The sequence below is a fragment of the Microcaecilia unicolor genome, chromosome 1 (assembly GCF_901765095.1).
Source record: "Microcaecilia unicolor chromosome 1, aMicUni1.1, whole genome shotgun sequence".
Classification (NCBI taxonomy): Eukaryota; Metazoa; Chordata; class Amphibia; order Gymnophiona; family Siphonopidae; genus Microcaecilia; species Microcaecilia unicolor.
The window spans coordinates 722,676,888-722,697,414 of NC_044031.1; the positions used below are offsets into that span (position 1 = coordinate 722,676,888).

Sequence of the window (20,527 nt, forward strand, 5' to 3'; positions counted from 1 at the left end):
AGCTTGTCCTCAATTGCAGAGTGTGTGTCTTTGGGAGATGCAATAAAGAGTAACTAATATTGCATCTCCCAAAAAGACTGTATCTTTCCCCAAAGAAGGCACATCTATTACGCCTCCGCTCAACTTTGACTTGGCCTAAATGTCAGCATCCTAAGGCCTCTCTGGGACATATGTTTTGGACCTGCCCTGTTATCAAATCAGTCAGGCAGCAGATAATTGATTTCATATCTAACGGAAGGGCTGTATCCTTAAAGAGAACCCCAGCTATGATCTTTGGACTTTTTCATGTGCCAAGGCCTAAACAGAAAGGAATACAGGCATTTCTCAAATGGTCCATCTTTGTAGCCTTAAATGTTATCTTACTTTTATGGATTGGTCAAGAGGTACCATCGGAATAGTTATGTCACACTCACGTGATCCAGCTCCTTACGTTGGAGCGAAGAAAGATATCTGACTTTACTTCCATTCAGGCCTCCCAATTCCAGGTGACCTGGGAACTCTATTGGAATACTGTCACTGCAGTGGCTCGAAGCCGAATGTTAAATGGCTAAAGTTATCATTTTTCAAAGCACTCAGAGTTATGTGGAAGGGCATTTTTGATATGACCTCTAAGTCCTACTTTGTATGTTTTGCACAAAACATCCAGAATCCAAATAGGAAAGAAGGCCATTTTTGAAAAAAGGAAAACATCTTATCTTTCTTTTCTAAAATAATATTTCAAACAAGGTTGAATGCTGTGTTGCTTTTTTTTTTTTTTTACCATTTTCAAAAAAAAAAAAAAAAAGGAGGAAAAGGGAAATGGGACTTCATGTACCGCTTTTCTGTGTTTTTTTGCAACTACATTCAAAGCGGTTTACATAGTATATACAGGTACTTATTTGTACCTGGGGCAATGGAGGGTTTAGTGATTGCCCAGAGTCACAAGGAGCTGCAGTAGGAATCAAACCCAGTTCACCAAGATCAAAGTCTGCTGCAATCCAAGCCTCCAATCCAGCTTTTTCCGCTCCATCTATCTGCTTATCACCTCAGTCACTACACATACACTTGTTACACCGCAATCATCACTTATGGCCCCTGTCCATATTCTCTTCCTTGCCCTATCCCTTCCTAATCTTTTCCCCCTTTCCCTACCGCTGTCTACTGCTAGAACTCATTGCCCACCCATGTACCCTCCCGTCCTGCTCGCTACGGCAATACCCCATTCACCCCCATCCCTCACCACCTCACCATCCCTCGTGTCCCCCTCCTCCTTCCTAGCTCTTAACCTTCAACACTTCCTTCCTGCCATTAACCCATCACCATTCCTCCTAAGTGCATTCCGTCTTCGTCGCCTTCGTCGCCCACCCTCCTCCGCACTCTCTTGCTCCTCCTCTTGCTATCTGCGGGAGACATTAATCCTAACCCAGGCCCCCCTCACCCGTCCTCCTCCTATCCATGCAAACGATTCCGTGATGTCTCCAATCTCATCTCTATTCCCCTCCTCCCCCCCCCCCCCCCCCTCCTCCCTCCCCTTCTCATATGCCCTGTGGAATGCCCACTCAGTCTGCAACAAACTGCCCTTCACCCACGATCTCTTCATCTCTCGTTCCCTTCAACTGCTCGCCCTAACTGAAACCTGGCTCTCCCCTGACGACTCTGCCTTAGTCGCTGCCCTTTGTCTTGGAGGTTATCTCTTCTCCCACACTCCCCGCCCAACTGGCCGCGGTGGAGGCGTCAGGCTACTACTCTCGCCCTCCTGTAGTTTCCAACCTCTCCTCCTACCGCAGTCTCACTGCTTCTCGTCCTTTGAAGCACACTCCATCCGGCTATTCTACCCATTGCCACTCAGAGTGGCAGTCATTTACCGCCCCCCTAATAAATCCCTCTCTTCCTTCCTCACCGACTTCGATGCCTGGCTCTCCGTTTTTCTTGAACCCTCATCTCCGTCCCTCATTCTCGGCGTCTTTAACATACACGTTGATGACCAATCCGACCCTCACGCTTCTCAGTTCCTCACCCTAACATCCTCCTTCAACCTCCAGCTATGCTTCACCACCCCTACTCACCGAGATGGCCATTGTCTTGACCTCGTCCTCTCCTCTTCCGGCTCTCCCTCCAATTTCCACGCTTCAGCTCTTCCTCTCTCAGATCATCACCTGATCACCTTCACACTTCTTCACCCCCCCCCCCCCTCAGCCCCGTCCAACTTTAACCACTACGTCCAGGAATCTCCAGGCTATTGACCCTCCCACCCTATCCTCTAGTATTTCTAATCTCCTCCCCTCCATCATGTCCTCCGAGTCTGTCGACAAGGCTGTCTCGATTTACAATGCCACTCTCTCCTCTGCTTTGGACACCCTCGCACCATCCATCTCCCGTCCCACAAAGCGTACTAATCCCCAGCCTTGGCTGACCCCTTGCATCCGTTACCTTAGCTCCTGTGCCCGATCTGCTGTTCGCCTCTGGAGGAAATCTCGCACCCTTTCTGACTTCCTTCACTACAAATTCATGCTATCCTCCTTCCACTCCTCCCTATTCCTTGCCAAACAGGACTATTACACCCAATTGACCAATTCTCTCAGCTCCAACCCCCGTCGTCTCTTCGCCACCCTTAACTCCCTCCTCAAAGTGACCTCTGCTCCCACCCCCCCACCCCCCTCGCTCTCTCCTCAATCACTGGCCGATTACTTCCGTGACAAGGTGCAAAAGATCAACCTTGAGTTCACTACCAAGCCATCTCCTCCTCTTCACCCTTCAACCCTCTCCCTCAACCAACCAACCCAGGCCCCTTTCTCCTCCTTTCCTGACATCACCAAGGAGGAAACTGCTCGCCTACTTTCCTCCTCGAAATGCACCACCTGCTCTTCTGATCCCATCCCCATCAACTTACTTAACATCATCTCTCATACTGTCACCCCCTCCATCTGTCATATCCTCAACCTCTCTCTCTCCACTGCAACTGTCCCTGACACCTTCAAGCACGCTGTAGTCACACCTCTCCTCAAAAAACCATCACTTGACCCTACCTGTCCCTCCAACTACCGCCCCATCTCCCTCCTACCCTTCCTCTCCAAAACACTTGAGCGTGCCGTTCACAGCCGTTGCCTTGATTTTCTGTCCTCTCATGCCATCCTCGATCCACTTCAATCCGGTTTTCGCCCTCTTCACTCGACAAAAACAGCACTCTCTAAAGTCTGTAATGACCTGTTTCTTGCCAAATCCAGAGGCCACTACTCCATCCTCATCCTCCTCGATCTATCCACCGCTTTTGACACTGTCAATCATGATCTACTCCTTGCCACACTGTCCTCATTTGGGTTCCAGGGCTCTGTCCTTTCCTGGTTCTCCTCCTATCTCTCCCACTACACCTTCAGAGTTCACTCTCATGGATCTTCCTCCACCCCCATCCCTCTATCTGTCGGTGTCCCCCAGGGATCTGTCCTTGGACCCCTTCTCTTCTCAATCTACACCTCCTCCCTGGGCTCCCTGATCTCATCTCATGGTTTCCAATATCATCTCTATGCTGATGATACCCAACTGTATCTCTCCACACCAGACATCACCGCGGAGACCCAGGCAAAGGTATCAGCCTGCTTATCCGACATTGCTGCCTGGATGTCCAACCGCCACCTGAAACTGAACATGTCCAAGACCGAACTCATCGTCTTTCCACCAAAACCCACTTCTCCTCTTCCTCCACTTTCTATCTCAGTTGATAACACCCTCATCCTCCCCGTCTCATCTGCCCGCAACCTTGGAGTCATCTTTGACTCCTCCCTCTCCTTCTCTGTGCATATCCAGCAGATAGCCAAGACCTGTCGCTTCTTCCTCTTTAACATCAGCAAAATTCGCTCTTTCCTCTCTGAACACACCACCCGAACTCTCGTCCACGCTCTCATTACCTCTCGCCTTGACTACTGCAACTTACTCCTCACCGGCCTCCCACTTAGCCATCTATCCCCCCTTCAATCTGTTCAGAACTCTGCTGCACATCTTATATTCCGCCAGAACCGATACACTCATATCACCCCTCTCCTCAGGTCACTTCACTGGCTTCCAATCAGATACCGCATTCAATTCAAGCTTCTCCTTCTTACCTACAAATGCACTCAATCTGCTGCCCCTCACTACCTCTCTACCCTCATCTCCCCTTACGTTCCCGCCCGTAACCTCCGTTCACAGGACAAATCCCTCCTCTCATTACCCTTCTCCACCACCGCCAACTCCAGGCTCCTTCCATTCTGCCTCGCCTCACCCTATGCTTGGAACAACCTTCCTGAGCCCTTACGCCAAGCCCCCTCCCTGCCCATCTTCAAGTCCTTGCTTAAAGCCCACCTCTTCAATGCTGCATTCGGCACCTAACTCTTACTGTTCAGGAAATCCAGACTGCCCCTTTCGGACTGACTGTTCACTTGTCTTTTAGATTTTAAGCTCTTTGAGCAGGGACTGTCCCTCTACGTTAAATTGTACAGCGCTGCGTAACCCTAGTAGCGCTTTAGAAATGTTAAATAGTAGTAGTAGTAGTAGTAGGCTAACATCCAAGTGAAAAATGTAGAATCTCAAGCCATTGGGATGTAGGAGGGGCCAGCATTTTTAGTAGACTTCTCCCCCAGACATTCCAAGAGAGCAATGGGACAATCTAGGGGCACCGCAGTGGACTTCAAATAAATGCTCCCAGGTTCACATCTCATTGTTGCTCCCTTATCTTGTCTGCTGAGCCCCCCCAAAACCCACTGCCCACAACTGTACACCACTACAATAGCCCTTTGGGGGGGGTCACGTGATGGTAAGAGCCTGAGCGGACGTCTGTTGGCTCGGCTCCTCTCCCCTTTTACAAAAAGCACGTTTTTATGCAGACATTCCGCGCTGAAAAATAAATCAAACTGCGGGTGAGTGGTGTGGAACAACAGGGATTTAAAGATCGAGAGGGAAGAGGAGAGGGAATGCCGGTGAAATCGGTACGAGAGAGACGCGAAAAGTTGAGCGTGGCTGCAAAGAAAATGGCGTCCTCAGCTTCTTCTTCCTCTGCTTCCCCCACCGGCATGGCTCCCTCACCAACGAGACCGCTAACAGCGTCAGGAATACAAGAGGACATGGTACAAGTTTCTATGAGGCATATGTCCCAGCTTTTAGATGACAAACTGGCTAAACTCCATGAGGGAGTAGAAGAAATCAAAGACAGCGTCGCGGGACACGCGGTGCGGATTCAACACGCGGAGGAGCGCATCTCGGCTCAGGAAGATCTTTTGTCAGCAGCAGAAACCCGGATAGGAACGCTGGAGGCACAGGTTAAAATTCTCCTTGACCGGGTAGAAGATCAGGATAACAGGGGCCGCAGAAATAACTTGCGCATTATAGGAGTCCCTGAAACAGTGCCTGAGAGTGACCTACGGGAGCTGACCGAGAGTTGGTTACCGAAGGCTCTAGGGCTACCATCGGAGGCGGGAGGTGTCCAAGTAGAAAGAGTGCACAGAATTGGAAACCGCAGAGAGGAATCGGGAAGAGCGAGACCTGTTATTGCCAGGTACTTAAACTATGCGATCAAAGCCAGGATTTTGGAACTTTTCAAAAAGCAGAAAATGTTGGAATATAAAGGAGCAAAGATTTTACTCTTTCAGGATTTCTCGGTAAGAGTAACGGAGCAGAGGAAACTTTTGGCACCATATTGCTCCAGATTATACAATAAAGGAATCAAGTTTGCTTTTCAGTACCCAGCCAGGGTAAGAGTTACGCACGACAACCGCACGATCACTCTTACTAAGCCGGAAGAGCTGCAGGCGTTCCTGGACAAGCTACCTCCAGATCCATAGGAGCTGATGTGGGTGGCCTGCGGTCTCGGGCTCACTGGGAACCAGACGCTAATGTGTAGGAGGCACGGTTGGTGCGTGAGACAGCGCTCTGGCGATTTTGAAATTATTCAGATTTAAGCTAAGAAAACCTGCTGAGTTGTCTGCTGCGGTGGGGAGCCGGGCTTATGTGCGAGGAGGTACAGAGAAGGAGCAGCGGGGCTTCAGCAAGAGGCGTAAATTGCAAGCAGGGCTCGGAAAGCCAGTGGACAGCCTTTTGTTCTTAGTCCTAAACTTTTTATTACTCTGTTCTCTTGGTCTTCTCATAATCGATCACAAGACTGACACCCTTATCACTGATACTACAATTAACGATCAGCAAGGTGTTTACAAAGCTAAACTAATTGAAAAAGATCTGGGAAGAGTCGCAGATGGTCGGCTGGATTTTCTGCATATGAGAAGAGAACAGAGAGCTGGGCAGAAGTGGTTCCTGCTGTGCAGCGAAGTTACGTTATGCAGGTTGGGGACATGCTGTTTACTGGGCTGTTAGTTAATTTGTTATTCCTCTAGCCTGTGAGGGGGAAAAAAAAAAAAAAAAATGAAACAAAAAACTCATTGTCAATCGGACGAGGAGTGTACAAAGAGATGGGCAGAGGAGGTTTCCCCGCTGTGCAATGCAGTTCAGTTAGGCATGTTGGGGATATGCTGTTTAATGATTTGTTAATTAATCTGTTGTTCTTATAACCTGTTGGGGGGAAACCAAAAACGATTACACACCAATGTCAAGCGGACAAATGATTTAACAGAGGTGCTGTGGGGGGGGGGGGGGGGGGGGCACTATGTTAGTGGGTATTCATAAGGGAGCTGGGTGGGACAAAGGATGAATGTGGAAGGGGAGCGGAAGGGGGGCAAGTATGTAAAGGAGGTTGGTTGTGCGGATGGATGAAGGAGGAGAGACTGGAGGGGGAGGGGGGAGGATGGAATAGGGGGGAGGGAGAGTATGAGGGGAAAGACGCGGGAGGGGATATGAGGGAAGAGGGGAGATGGTTGAAGGGTAATCATTGCAATGTCAGTGGAAATAAGGGGATGGGAAAGGGAAGGGAACAAGCGGACTTGGTGCTGAAAATCACTGAACATGAGCAGTATGGAGTGAGGAGTGCAGGGGAGACAATTTTTGTAATGATGTCGATAGCAAGTGTTCCTGAGGCGGTCAGCTGGGACGCCGCCAGGGGGACAAGTGGACAGATCTATTATTACAATGGCACGATGGGTGGGGTTAAATGACTAGTTTAAGGGTGGCTACATTGAATGTAGACGGCATTCATTCGCCTATCAAACGATCTAAAATCCTCCAATATAGTAAGCATATGAAAGTGGATGTATTATTAGTACAGGAAACACACTTATCGTCCTCGGAGCATTTAAAATTAAAACAGAAGTGGGTCGGAGAACTGGTGTCTGCATCCTTTAATAGCCGGCAAAGGGGGGTGGCCATACTCATTGATAAAGGTCTGGACTCCAGCCGACACCAGATTATACAAGACCCAGAAGGGAGGTTTGTTATTTGGGCAGGAGTTCTTCAAGGGAGCAAAGTAGCTCTGTGTTCGGTATATGCGCCCAATGTTTACTCGCAGAAATTCTTCGCGTCTCTACTGACGGCTCTGGTTTCAGTCAGTGACTATCAACTGATAGTGGGGGGAGATTTTAATATCACAGCAGACCCTCTAGTGGATTGTAACCCCCCAAAGAAAAGACCCAAGGATTTTGATAGGAAGGGGGTGGGAATACTGCAAAATGAGTTGGGACTGGTGGACATATGGAGAGCCATGCATCCGGACGATAGGAACTATACTTTTCACTCTCATGTGCATGGAGTCCGGGCGCGATTGGACTACTTACTGATATCTCCTTCCCTTTTCTCGCAAACTCACAAGGTGGACATTGAGGCGGAGGCGGTATCTGATCATAGCATGGTATGGGCTGACCTAGGCAGTTTAAAGGGAAGGGCAGTGTCTGGATGGAGAATGAATCCTACGTTATATTTGGATAAAGAGTTTAGGCCCTTTTTAATTAAAGAGTGGCAGAATTTTTTGGTGGATAACAATTCGCAAGATACAGACCCCGTAGTATTTTGGGAAGCGGGGAAAGCTGTAATGAGGGGTAAAATTATTGAATACACTTCCCGAATGAGGAAACAACAGGATGGGGAGCTCATCTCTAAGCTTAAACAACCACAGAATGCTCGGGTTGCGGCTCTAAGAGGGGGCCAGGCGTCGAGAGATAGTTTTCAGGAATTAAAAGACAAAATTAACTTCATCTTGCACCAAAGAGCCATGAGGGATATTCAACTATACAAACACAAGCTTCATAGATGGGGAAATAAGGCGGGGAAGCTGTTAGCCAGCTTAGTACGTAACAGGCCTGCGAAGCAAGTAATCTCTCGTATCAAGACGAGGACAGGAAGGGTGTGTGAAACAGAAGCAGAAATTCAAGCGGCATTTGTGGACTTCTATCAATCACTGTACGATGCGGGAGCTTGCAACGCAGCCCAGCGTGAGGAGTTTTTTAAAGGTCTAAACCTCCCAGCCCTGGCCCCGGACCACCTGGATGCTCTGAATGCACCTATACAGGGAGAGGAAATTGAAGCCGCCCTTAAGAGACTTAAACTAGCGAAGGCTCCTGGGCCGGATGGGTTGGGACCCGAATTCTATAAGATTTTGGGGGAATATATGATGGGTCCTTTCAGAGATTTAGGGCAGGCGCTGATGTCACCAGGACAAGCAGTGGGTGACCTGACTCATGCCACTATAGTAGTGTTACCCAAGCCAGGACGGGACAAGGAGCAGCTGGGGTCATATAGGCCAATTTCTCTCTTAAATCAAGATATCAAGATGTTTGCCAGCATCCTGGCCGCTAGACTGGGACGAGTCCTTCCCTCATTGATTCATAGCGATCAGACTGGTTTTGTCCCTGGTAGATATGCATCTACGAACATCCTGAGGGCACTGAGTGTTATGAAGAGTACGGGAGGGAAGCCCGGAGATGCCATTATTGCAAGTTTAGACGCGGAGAAAGCATTTGATAAAATATTGTGGGATCATTTGTTTTGGATCCTACCGCAGTTTGGCATCTTTGGGGAATTCTTATCCGGAGTACGTGCTCTCTATAGCAGGCCTACAGCCCAGATTTTGATTAATGGTATCTTGTCTCAATCATTTGCCCTGGAAAGGGGGACCAGACAGGGCTGCCCTCTGTCACCTATGCTTTTTGTTTTAGCTCTTGAGCCACTGGCCTGCAAAATTCGGCAGTTAGGAGCATTACAGGGGATCCAAGTGGGGAAACAAGTTTATAAGGTCAACCTCTTTGCAGACGACATGCTCATTTTTCTGGGCTGTGCATCTAAGGGCATCCCCCTACTTATTGATTTAATAAAGCAATTTGGGTCTTTCTCGGGACTTCAGATTAACTTCGAAAAGTCAGAGGCGATGGCGCTATCTGCAAACTGTGCCTGCAGGCAGATTTCAGACTTCCCTCTTGCGTGGTCTACAGGAACCTTGAAGTATTTGGGAGTATACCTAAACCTGGATTTCAACTTAATGTATAGAAGAAACGTTACCGATAGGCTGGAGGCTATTCGTCAATTATGTGGTAGGTGGAGGGATTATCCTATATCTTTTCTAGGCAGAGTGGCATTGGTGAAAATGGTGCTCTTTCCTAAGGTTTTGTATCCGCTTCAGATGATGCCTCTATGGATCAAGAGCAGGGATGAAAGTATATTCCGGGGAGTAATCTCTTCCTTTATTTGGGGTCACAGGAGAGCGCGCATTGGGTATCATAAGTTAACAAGGACTAGGAAAGAGGGAGGGGTCAAGCTACCGGATCTTCGGCTCTATAATGTTGCATCATTAATGAGATGGATACATGAAATGCACACGGGGGCACGAGTGTTTGCCTCTGAAGACGTGTGGGAAAATGAGGCCGCGCCGTTTTCGGTTTTTTCAGTTCTCCACAATTTAGGAGCATCTGTTAAGATATCTCCGCTTATGAGGCCGCTACGCTTGGCCTGGCAGTGGTGGAGGGGGAGAGTAGGTGGGGCGGGAGGACCCTCCCCCTTCCTAGAGGTGCAGAACAATCCTAGGTTCCCTGCAGGGCAGGGGAAGTCGCACATGTCAAAATGGGTTCAACTGGGGTGCCGGTATATAGGTCAGCTTATAGAAGTGGGAGATGGTAGACCCCCTTCCTTCTCGGTGTGTCAATCTAGGTGGGGGATGCCTTCACAGCTCGCTTTCTCTCATTTGCAACTTGTCCATTATATGCATTCTTTGAAAAGTCCAGGCAATGTGTATCCAACTTTCACTAAGCTAGACAAGGAATTCATGCAACTCCCGTCAGAAGTTAATAGGTTGTCTTACTGGTATGGGTTGGGGTTGGCTTGGCGCCCAGTGCCTTTTTATGCTCAGTTGGCACAGCAATGGAGCGCACTGATAGGGAAGGAGATATCAGAGCGGGCACTCTCCAGGTGTTTCCATTTGGCTTTCAAAATCACACCCAATGTGGGACTCCATGAAACACAATTCAAAATTCTCCATATTGCTTATGTCACCAGATGCAAGGGTAAGAGGTTGGGTCTCTGGGACTCAGATGGTTGTGTGAAATGCCACAGGGGTAAAGGTACAATCATACATCATTTTTTAGAATGCTGGGTGCTGCGAGATTTCTGGAAGGGTGTTCTGGCGCGGCTGGAGGGAACTCTTAAGACTCAATTAGAATGGTCCTATGACATATTAATATTAGGCTCTGATGCCGACCTTGTGGAACAGGGGTTATCGGCATCTCAATGTAAATTTGTCCTTCTAGCTTTAGTGCTAGCAAAAAGAGTTATTTTACAACACTGGATTGATGCAACACCGCCCCCTCTAGCTAAATGGCAGGCTAGCATGACACAGATGGCGGGATGGGAACAGGGGGACATGGACACGGACATACATCGTGTAAAGGATGCTGACTATATAGAATTATGGAAGAAATGGAGGGTGCTGATATCATAGGCGCCCACTCCATCGTGCTCGCATATTACTCGCTCAATAATCTGGAGCAGCGTTACTAACACTGCACAATTCCAGCAGATCTAGCACCAGACCCGAGGGGAGGGGGATAGGCAGGGGGGGAGGGACAAGGGCAGGGGGGGAGGGAAGGGAGGGAGGGTGGGCTCCTGGAAGGGGGAGGGATAAACACAAAAAAGAAGAGGAGAGGCAGCCTGTTTCAGTCTCAGGACAAGTACCTGGTCCGTAAACGGGATGGAGTGCACGCATGCAGAGCATTCTGGCTAGGTTTGTTTCCAATAAGAGGCATTTACCAATATATATCACAGTTTTGCAATTGTGTATTTGGAATACGGAAATTGAATTTGCTGTTTGTACCTTTGGTAATGTGTGTTATCCCTATACTCTTGTATGGTTTGTTTCTCTTCACAATAAAAACAATTAAAAAAAAAAAACAATAGCCCTTTGGGTGAAAAGGAAACCTATATGTGGTATAGTAGGGTTTGAGTGAGTTTGGGAGGGCTCATGTTTTTCATCACAAGTGTAACAGGTAGGAGGAGGTATGGGCCTGGGTCCACCCTCACCCACCACTAGAGTACTCCAGGAACCTGCATGCTGCTTTAATGGACCTGAGTATAACATCTAAGGCTGGCATAGAGGCTGGTAAGTAGTGTTTTTAATCAAATTTTGGGAGGGTGGGAAGGGGGTCAGTGACCACTGGGGAAGTAAGGGAATGTCATCCTTGATTCCCTCCAGTGGGTCATCTGCAGGCTTTTTTTCAAAAGAGAAGGGCGCCCATCTTTCGACACAAATCGCAAGATGGGCATCCTCACAGGGTCGCCCAAATCGGTATAATTTCCATCTATACTTCTTCCTGTCTCATCAACTCATTACCTTGGGATCATCTTCGACTCCCCCCTCTCCTTCTCTGCACATATTCAGCAGACTGCTAAAACCTGTCATTTCTTTCTCTATAATATCAGCAAAATTTGCCCTTTCTTTTCTGAGCACACTACCAAAACCCTCATCCACACTCTTTATCACCTCTCGCTTAGACTATTGCAACTTGCTTCTCACAGGCTTCCCACTTAGCCGTATATCTCCTCTTCAATCTATTCAAAATTCTGCTGCACGACTAATATTCCGCCAGTGTCGTTATGCTCATATTAGCCCACTTCATTGGCTTCCTATCCGTTTCCGCATACAGTTCAAACACCTCTTATTGACCCATAAATGCATTCACTCTACAGCTCCTCAGTACCTCTCCACTCTCATCTCTCCCTACACCCCTCCCTGGGAACTCTGCTCGCTGGGTAAATCTCTCTTATCTGCACCCTTCTCCTCCACTGCTAACTCCAGACTCCGTTCCTTTTATCATGCTGCACCATATGCCTGGAATAGACTTCCTGAGCCGGTACGTCAAGCTCCATCTCTGGCCGTCTTCAAATGTAATCTAAAAGCCCACCTTTTTGATGCTGCTTTTAACTCCTAACCCTTATTCACTTGTTCAGAACCCTTATTTTATCATCCTCACTTTAATATTCCCTTATCTCTTGTTTGTCCTGTTTGTCTGTCTTAATTAGATTGAAAGCTCTGTCGAGCAGGGACTGTCTCTTCATGTTCAAGTGTACAGCGCTATGTATGTCTAGTAGCGCTTTAGAAATGATAAGTAGTAGTAGTATAATCGAAAGCCGATTTTGGACGTCCTCAACTGCTTTCCGTTGCGGGGACGACCAAAGTTCACGGGGGCATGTTAGAGGCGTAGTGAAGGGACTGGGGCGTGCCTTACACATGGGCGTCCTCGACCGATAATGGAAAAAAGAAGGGCATCCCTGACGAAGACTTGGACGACTTTACCTGGTACATTTGTTCTTACGACCAAGCCACAAAAATGTGCCCTAAATGACCAGATGACCACCGGAGGGAATCGGGGTTGACCTCCTCTTATTCCCCAAGTGGTTACTAACCCCCTCTCTCCCGCCCTCAAAAAGAATTTTGTTAAATATTTTTTCCAGCCTCTATGCCAGCCTCAAATATCATACCCAGCTCCATGACAGCAGTATGCAGGTCCCTGGAGCAGTTTTAGTGAGTACTGTAGTGCACTTCAGGCAGGTGAACCCAGGCTCCCCCCCCCCCCCCCCCCCCCACCTGTTACACTTGTGGTGGTAAATGTGAGCCCTTCAAAACCCCCCAGAAACCCACTGTACCCACATGTAGGTGCCCCCCTTCACCCATAAGGGTATTGGTAGTGGTGTACAGTTGTGGGGAGTGTGTTTTGGGGGGCTCAGCACACAAGGTAAGGGAGCTATGCACCTGGGAGCAATTTGTGAAGTCCACTGCAGTGCCCCCTAGGGTGCCCGGTTGGTGTCTTGGCATGTTAGGGAGACCAGTGCACTACGAATGCTGGCTCCTTCCACGACCAAAGGTCTTGGATTTGGTCGTTTCTGAGATGGGCGTCCTCGGTTTCCATTATCGCTGAAAATTGGGGACGACGATCTCTAAGGTCGACCTAAATTTCACGATTTGGGCGTCCCCGACCGTATTATTGAAATGAAAGATGGACGCCCATCTTGTTTCGATAATACAGGTTTCCCCACCCCTTCGCCGGGACGTCCTGCGAGGACATCCTCAGGGAAAACTTGGGCACCCCTTTCGATTATGCCCCTCCATGTCATTTAGGGCACCTTTTTGTGCCATATTCATTCTAAAAACAGGTTTAGCTCAAAACGTCTCAGTTTTAGTGTTGGACGGTTTTGTTTTGTTCTATTATGACTGAAAAACGTCCAAGTCTTAGGAACACCCAAAGCCTGCCCTTGACACACCCCCTTGAGATTTGGACACACTGCAGACTAACGGCATAGAAAAGTCTAAAAAAAATAAGTTTTGAAAATACTGATTTGGACGTTTCATGACACTTTTTAGATGTTTTTCTCCTTCGAAATGAGCCCCATAGTAAACTATAAAACTTTGTAAGTCTAAGTGCTTTGAAAATGAACCCCTTAGTGGTCATTTTTCGTTATGTTATGTCTGTATTATCCAAAGGAGGGAAGACGGGGGGTTGGGACTATGGGAGTTATAAATTGTGAGATTGCTTTCTGTTACTAAATGAGCACATGGTTCTTGTAGTAGTTTCTTAAGGTTAACATTGGTGGTTTGAGACTGTTGATAAGGTTCAATATCATCATGTAACTGGAATTGTTCAATAAAAATTGCTTTTAAACAAAAAACAAATCATCTCAATGTATCAAGTCTTATATTAAACATAATTTAATCTCAGAATGATTATTTTAATTAAGATGTTTTTTTAATATTTGTTTTTACAGGTGTTGGTGAGAATTTGACAGATCCATCTGTAATAAAAGCAGGAGAAAAGAGGTAAGTTCACTTCCCCATTTTGTACTGATAACAGTATCTAAATTATCTAACTTATGTTATAACTCACTCTATCACTCAGGAACCTCTATGCAATACCATAATGTACTCTACTTTACCACGTATGCATGTGTCTTAATGCAATACCATTTGTAATTCTCAACCCGGAAATGGCGATCGCCATTACGGCATAATGTAATCCACATTGAGCCTGCAAATTGGTGGGAAAATGTGGGATATAAATGCTACAAATAATAATAATAATAATAAATAACCATCTTAACCATTAGCCATGGCTAGGTGGTCACCTAGAGTGACAGCTTTTGTAGGGCACCAAAGAGGAGCTGTAGTCAAAGCAAAACCGTAGGCCCTGAGAGTATTAATAACTCAGAGCCAACAGCGTGTACTTTGACCTGCAAGGTGGTGGGAAGTTTTGAATTTTCTTGTATATTATGCCTAATTATGCATTTTTATAGGATTATTGTGGGGTGATCATGACTGTTGAGTCTAAATATCAAACTCTTGGGGAAGGGAAAGGGCTGGGTGGCATTAGGCTGAAGGTTTGCCTAGGGTGCCCAAAACCCTTGGACCCACCCTTTTGCTGAAACAAATAACATTTCATGAACAGATTTCATATGCAGTATATTTGACAGCCTCAGTATTAGATAGCATTAGCTATCCATATGATTGCTGTCTCTGTCTCTCTGTCTCTATCACAAAATGTCTATTACATTTATCTTCCCACCAGGCTATTTCAAACACTTGGATTTGCCTTTTCCTTTCAGCACATGGAGTCTGAAAACCACTGAACAAAAGAAATCATCATTTATGTAACCTGTGCAGCCCCAACCTAATTAGTATTTCTCTGCCTCCAACAGATGGTAGGTGAGGCACCCTGTGTATTCAGGGTATGGTCAGCTAAGCTAGGTCAAGGGGGTTTGTAGTGTAGGTGAATTTTAATTAGGCTGCCCTCTGACCTAACGCACACAAACACACAATGTGACTAAATCATAATCTGGCATGTTAACATGATGTTGGCCTTGTAAACAAGGCTTAGTTTTGGCAGAGCTGTTTCCTATTGCCCTGAGGTACTACAGCTGGGGGTACCGGCTATCCCCCTTCCCACACACACTGCCTTAAATCCCTGTTAGGGATTTGGCTGATTGTTCCTTAGTTCAACTCCCCTATTTTTGGAAAGGGGCTTTAAGAGCCCCCAGGAAGAGGACTCAGCCTGGGAAAATATTAAGTATATAAGAACATAAGAATAGCCATACTGGATCAGACCAGTGGTCCATCTAGCCTGGTATGTTTCCAACAGTGGCCAATCCAGGTCACAAATACTAATAAAGAAGCAGGGTGCTTTAAGACACGTGGGTGCCCTGTCAGCCATGATTCAGTGCCATTAGGGGAACAAGGAGTGCAAAGACCAGGGGACTCAATAAAATTAAATGGAAATGCTTTTAAAACAAATAGGAGGCAGTATATTTTCACTCAAAGAATAGTTGGGTCTGGAATTTGCTGTCGGAGAATGTGGTGGCGGTGGTTAACGTATCTGGATTTAAAGGAGGTTTAGACAAGTTCATGGAGGAAAGGTCCATGGTCTATTGTTGGGATGTACATGGGGGAAGCCACTGCTTGCCCCAGGATTGGTGGCATAGAATGTTGCTACTGATTGGGTTTCTGCCAGATGCTTGTGACATGGATTGAGCACTGTTGGGAGTGGGATACTGGGCTGGATGGACAATTGGTCTGACCCAGTGTGGCTATTCTTAGATTGAATTACCTTTTCTTCAGCCCATGGTGGGCCATTTGCCTCGGTGAGTTTTGGTGGGCAGCTGGACTGCAGTGTGCTCAGAGCAGAGTTGGGCCTGTTCCATTTGCAGCAGGTGCCATTTGAAGTCCTCTGGCAACTGATGATGCATTTATGTGTTGCAGCATGCTCAGGTGCTAGAGAGAGCCTGCAGTCCTGGTTCTGTGGATTTCCCAGGGGTGATGGAGGGACCCGATTTTGGTGGGAAAGAAGGTCCTCCAGTGCTTAATCAGTCTGTAGACCTGGAGGCAGTTGTAGCTAGGAAGAGAGCCTCAGAGAGAGTAAAATTTCTCAGCAAGAGCACCCTATGCAAGGCTTTTGTCTTGAGTTTGTGCCATAGATTCTATATATGGCGTAAAAAAAAAAATACAGCTAGGCGTATTCTATAAACTACACCAAAAATTAGGCACAGTTTATAGAAAATGCCTAGTGCCTGTCTACACCACTAAATTTAGTTGCATGTATTTATATCAAGTAAAACTTGGCATAAATGCTGGTTAGTAAGTTAGATGTGGAGTGGTTGTATTCTATATCAGCGCTCATAGATTTTAGAAACTCCCATGACCATGCCTCCTTTTTGGGTTCTGCGTCTTAGAATTTACATGCAAAACTTTACAGAATATGCTTAGCAAGTTCTGTGCGTAAATTCTATGTAATGCCAATTAATGTCAATAATTGCCTGTGAAGTGGCAATTATCAGCACTGTTTGACTTGTTAAGATAATTTAAGTTACACATGCAAATCAGAATACGACCTGATTTGTGTGCGGAACTCCAGACGTGCTATATAGGGGGAAAGCCTTTTGTATAAAAAAAAAGATTTGATGACAGAGTAAACCTTAGATGTATAAAGATCTGAAATCCTCTTAAGGAAGGGCCCTCCGGAGCCAAGACTCCTTGTTTGGAGTGGAGGAAGAATGGTTGGAGAGTAACTCCTTAGCTTTAGCGGATTCTTTGTGCCTGAGTGAAGATGCATTGCAAACCTGGTCAAAGGAACAAGAGGAATGGCTGCAAGAAGATGGATGTCATGGTAGTTAGAATTTTTCATAGGGATGAGTTTCTGTCGTTAATTATCCAGGTGCTCTCAGCTTTAAAGATTTCAGACTTGGAGCTGGCAGACAGTGTGAAGTCGGATGATCCGTTGCTGGAAGGTATTAAAAATCCAGTATTGGATTTCCTAGTGCATAGAATAATTTAAAGAGATGATTGCAGCAGAATGGAATGCTGTGCGTGCAGGATTGTAAGTAGCAAGATCTATGGCGAGACTGTATCCCATACCAGTGGGAAACAGGGAAACCTTATATCTTCCCAAAGTAGATGCTCTTATGTCAGTAGTCAGGAAGAAGACTACTATCCCAGTGGAATGAAGTACAGCCCTGAAGGAACCACAGGACAAGCAGAGGGAAACGTTGAAACAGATTTTTGAGGTGTTAGCCTTGACTTTGCAGTTGGCAGCCCCTACAGGTTTAGTAGTCTGATCCTGTTTTTGTTGGATTGAAGCTACTGAGGTGTTCCAGGTGCAGCTAGGCTGGAAATCGGTGCTACCACTGTTCATGATCTTCTTCAAATTTCTGAAAAGGGTATGACTGTTAGCAGATTACGCCGTATATCATTTTTTATGGCTGAGGAGTTGGGCCACAGTGTGGCTTCCAAGGGCCATGTTAAGCTTCCCTTTGAGGGCAAATTGTTTAGGAAAGATCTGGAAAAATTAGTGAAGAGCTTGATAGAATCCAAGGTTTTCAGAGGACTATTCAAGATCAGCCCATGTTCTAGTCTCCAGGGGGACAGCTTAGGGATGCAAAAAGATGAAGGCCTTGATAAATTAGCAGCTCTCAATGTGGGAGGTTTTTTTTAAATCTCAGAGACAGTCTTTTGGGTGGATGTAAATCCTGAGAGGTTAGACCTAGGGATGCAGGAGGTGTCAGGTCCATACAATGATGTTTTGGGGGCCCACACTCAGATTTCTTCGACTGGGGGATGTCTAAGGAATTTTGTCTGGAGATGTGCTCAAATAACCTCTGGTCAGTGGGTCTGAAAATTTGGTTGAGATGGTTATGCTCTTGAGTTTGCCTATCTTCTTTCTGGTGTTTTATTGGAATCCTTGCAGGTCTCCAGTGAAGGTAGCAGCAGCCAAGTAAGTACTAGAAAAATTGGTACAGTTACAGGTAGTGGTCCCACCATGGAGAGTGTCTCGTATCTCTGGATATGATGGAAACGTATTTACATATTCCTATTTCCATGGAGCACCTTGCAGTTCTGTGTTGTCATTTCCAATTTTGTGCTCTTCTGTTCATGGCTCCAAGGAATTTTTCAAAGGTGTTGGTTGTGGTCGTGGTCTTGCAGTGAGAGGGTGTGTTAGTCCAGGAGTATTTGTATGATTGGCTAATCAGAGTAACGTACCAGGAGAGCAAAGAGGCCACTGTTCTCCTGATATGCTTTCTTGAAAAACTGAGTTGGGTAGTCAATTCAGCCAAGAGCAAACTACTGCCTTCACAAACAATAGAGTATTTAGGAGCCCTGTTTGACAATGTCAAGGGAACATATTCTTGACCAATGAAAGACAACTCAAATTCCAGACACAAGTCTTGAGTCTACTTGAGAAAGTGAAGCCTATAGACTGGGATTATCTCCTACTGGTGGGTTTAATGGGAGCTACCTTGGATTTAGTTCCTTGGGTCATAGCTCATATATGCTTGTTGCAGAGGGCTTTACTTTCCCGCTGGTTCCCTCAAACTCAGGTTTGGGAGACAGTGCTGATTCTGAGGGAGGAAGCAAATCTGCCATGGCGGTTGCAATCATCGAACCTCAGGGAAAGAATGGATTTAGAAACTTTGGAATGGATTGGATATTGGTCATGACAGATGCCAGCTTTGAAGGTTGGGGAATGAAGTTTAGTGGACAAGCCCTTTATACTCAGTCTAGTGGTGGGGAACACTGGTGAAGGATCTCGTGGCTTCCAGCAGGAGCATCAATGTTCTCTCATTTTTCAGTTGAATAAGATTTTTAAGCAGTAGGTATAGATGCATTAATACAGCAGTGGCCCCAAGGAAGGTTGCTGTATGTGTTTCCTCCATGGCTTTGCTGAGCCAAGTCACTCAGAGAATAGTAACGCATGTCGGCACGGGATTGGCCAAGAAGGCCCTGGTATGGAGATCTCATGCAGCTGCAAGTGGAGGATCCCCTAGTATTACTAAAGATGGTGGGCCTGTGGGTGCAGAGATTGACCCACAGCCTGGGTCCTGAGAGGGTGAGGCTGCGGAAAAAAAGGTTATTCTGTCTGAGTTATAGCTACACTGCTACATTCAAGAAAGATGTCAACCTTCTTAGCTTATGTTTGTGTGTGGAGAGTTTTTGAACAGTGGTGCACTGACTGGCAGGTTGTGCCTTTTGAGGCTGTTGATTTTGGAAATTCTGGATTTTTTTTGCAGAATGGTTTGGATAACTGTTTGGATCTAGCCTTTCTGAGGGTGCAAATAGTGGTGATTTCTTGCTATAGAGGTTTGATTCACAGACGATCTCTGGCATCTTTTGTAGGTGCAGTAAGATTCCTGAGGGGCATTAAGCTACTGAGACCTCTAAGGTGCCCAGTAGTTATTCCCTGTGATCTGAATCTCATGCTATCTGTACTAGTGGACGTGCCTTAGTCTCTTAAGCATTCCACTATTAAGGATCTTACTTTGAAGAATGTTCTTGGTGGCTATGGGGGCAATTCTATAACTAAGCCTTACAATTGAAGCACCCACTTTCCATGTGCTGTGACCCTTTACCCTTTATTCTGTAAGAACACTTATATGCATATGTGTTATTTAATCCTAGCATAAGTCAGCATCAACGTGCCTATATTTAGTCATGTCCACTTACATTTAAATGTAGCACTTGTGTGCATAATTTACAGTATTCTATAAGTTGCACATGTAAATGTTAGACTCACCCATGCCTCTCCCCTGTGAACACCATTTGCATTTACACACTTAAGCACTTTGCACTCTTAAATTATAGAATAGCACTGAACCCTCTGCTAGCATTTACTTTTGTAAGTATACATTCATGTACGTAAGTGCTAGTATATAACTGTAAGAGCCCTGTTATAGAATCAGTAATATGTTTAGTGAGATGAATTTCTCAGTTGTAGGTCTTGTCATGTCGAGAGCGGTTCCTAGTTTTGTTTTGTGTTTTGTTAGAAGGTATCAATTCCCTTTCCCCATAAGGTGGTGTCTTTGTTTCCCGTGAATCAATCTGTTTCTCTTCCAGGCTTTCATGAGGTCATAGAACAAGAGGATTTGGACTGACTTCATTGGTTGAACATTAGGAGAGCTCCGTGCTGTTGTTTGAAAAGGTCAAAGAAGTTTTGTTGGTCTGATAGACTTTTTGTTCTGTTTGCAAGGAACAGGAAAAAAGAGGTAGCTTCTAAAGTGACCCATTGAATTAAGGAGGTGATAGCATCTGCCTACATACTGAGGGGCTGACGGTTCCTTCAGTGCTGAAGGCCCATTGCATGAGGGGACAAGCCTTGCCTTGGGCAGAGCATAGCCTGATTCC

At 46.3% G+C, this 20,527-nt stretch overlaps 1 protein-coding gene across 1 annotated transcript in view; it reads left to right on the top strand.

Annotated features, from left to right (window-relative positions):
* TRPM7 (transient receptor potential cation channel subfamily M member 7) overlaps positions 1-20,527 on the top strand; it is a 397,085-nt gene that overhangs the window by 333,487 nt on the left and 43,071 nt on the right. Inside the window, exon 37 of the mRNA XM_030189594.1 lies at positions 14,131-14,182. Within this exon, the coding sequence (XP_030045454.1) occupies positions 14,131-14,182 (52 nt within the window). The remainder of the gene's footprint in view (positions 1-14,130; positions 14,183-20,527) is intronic.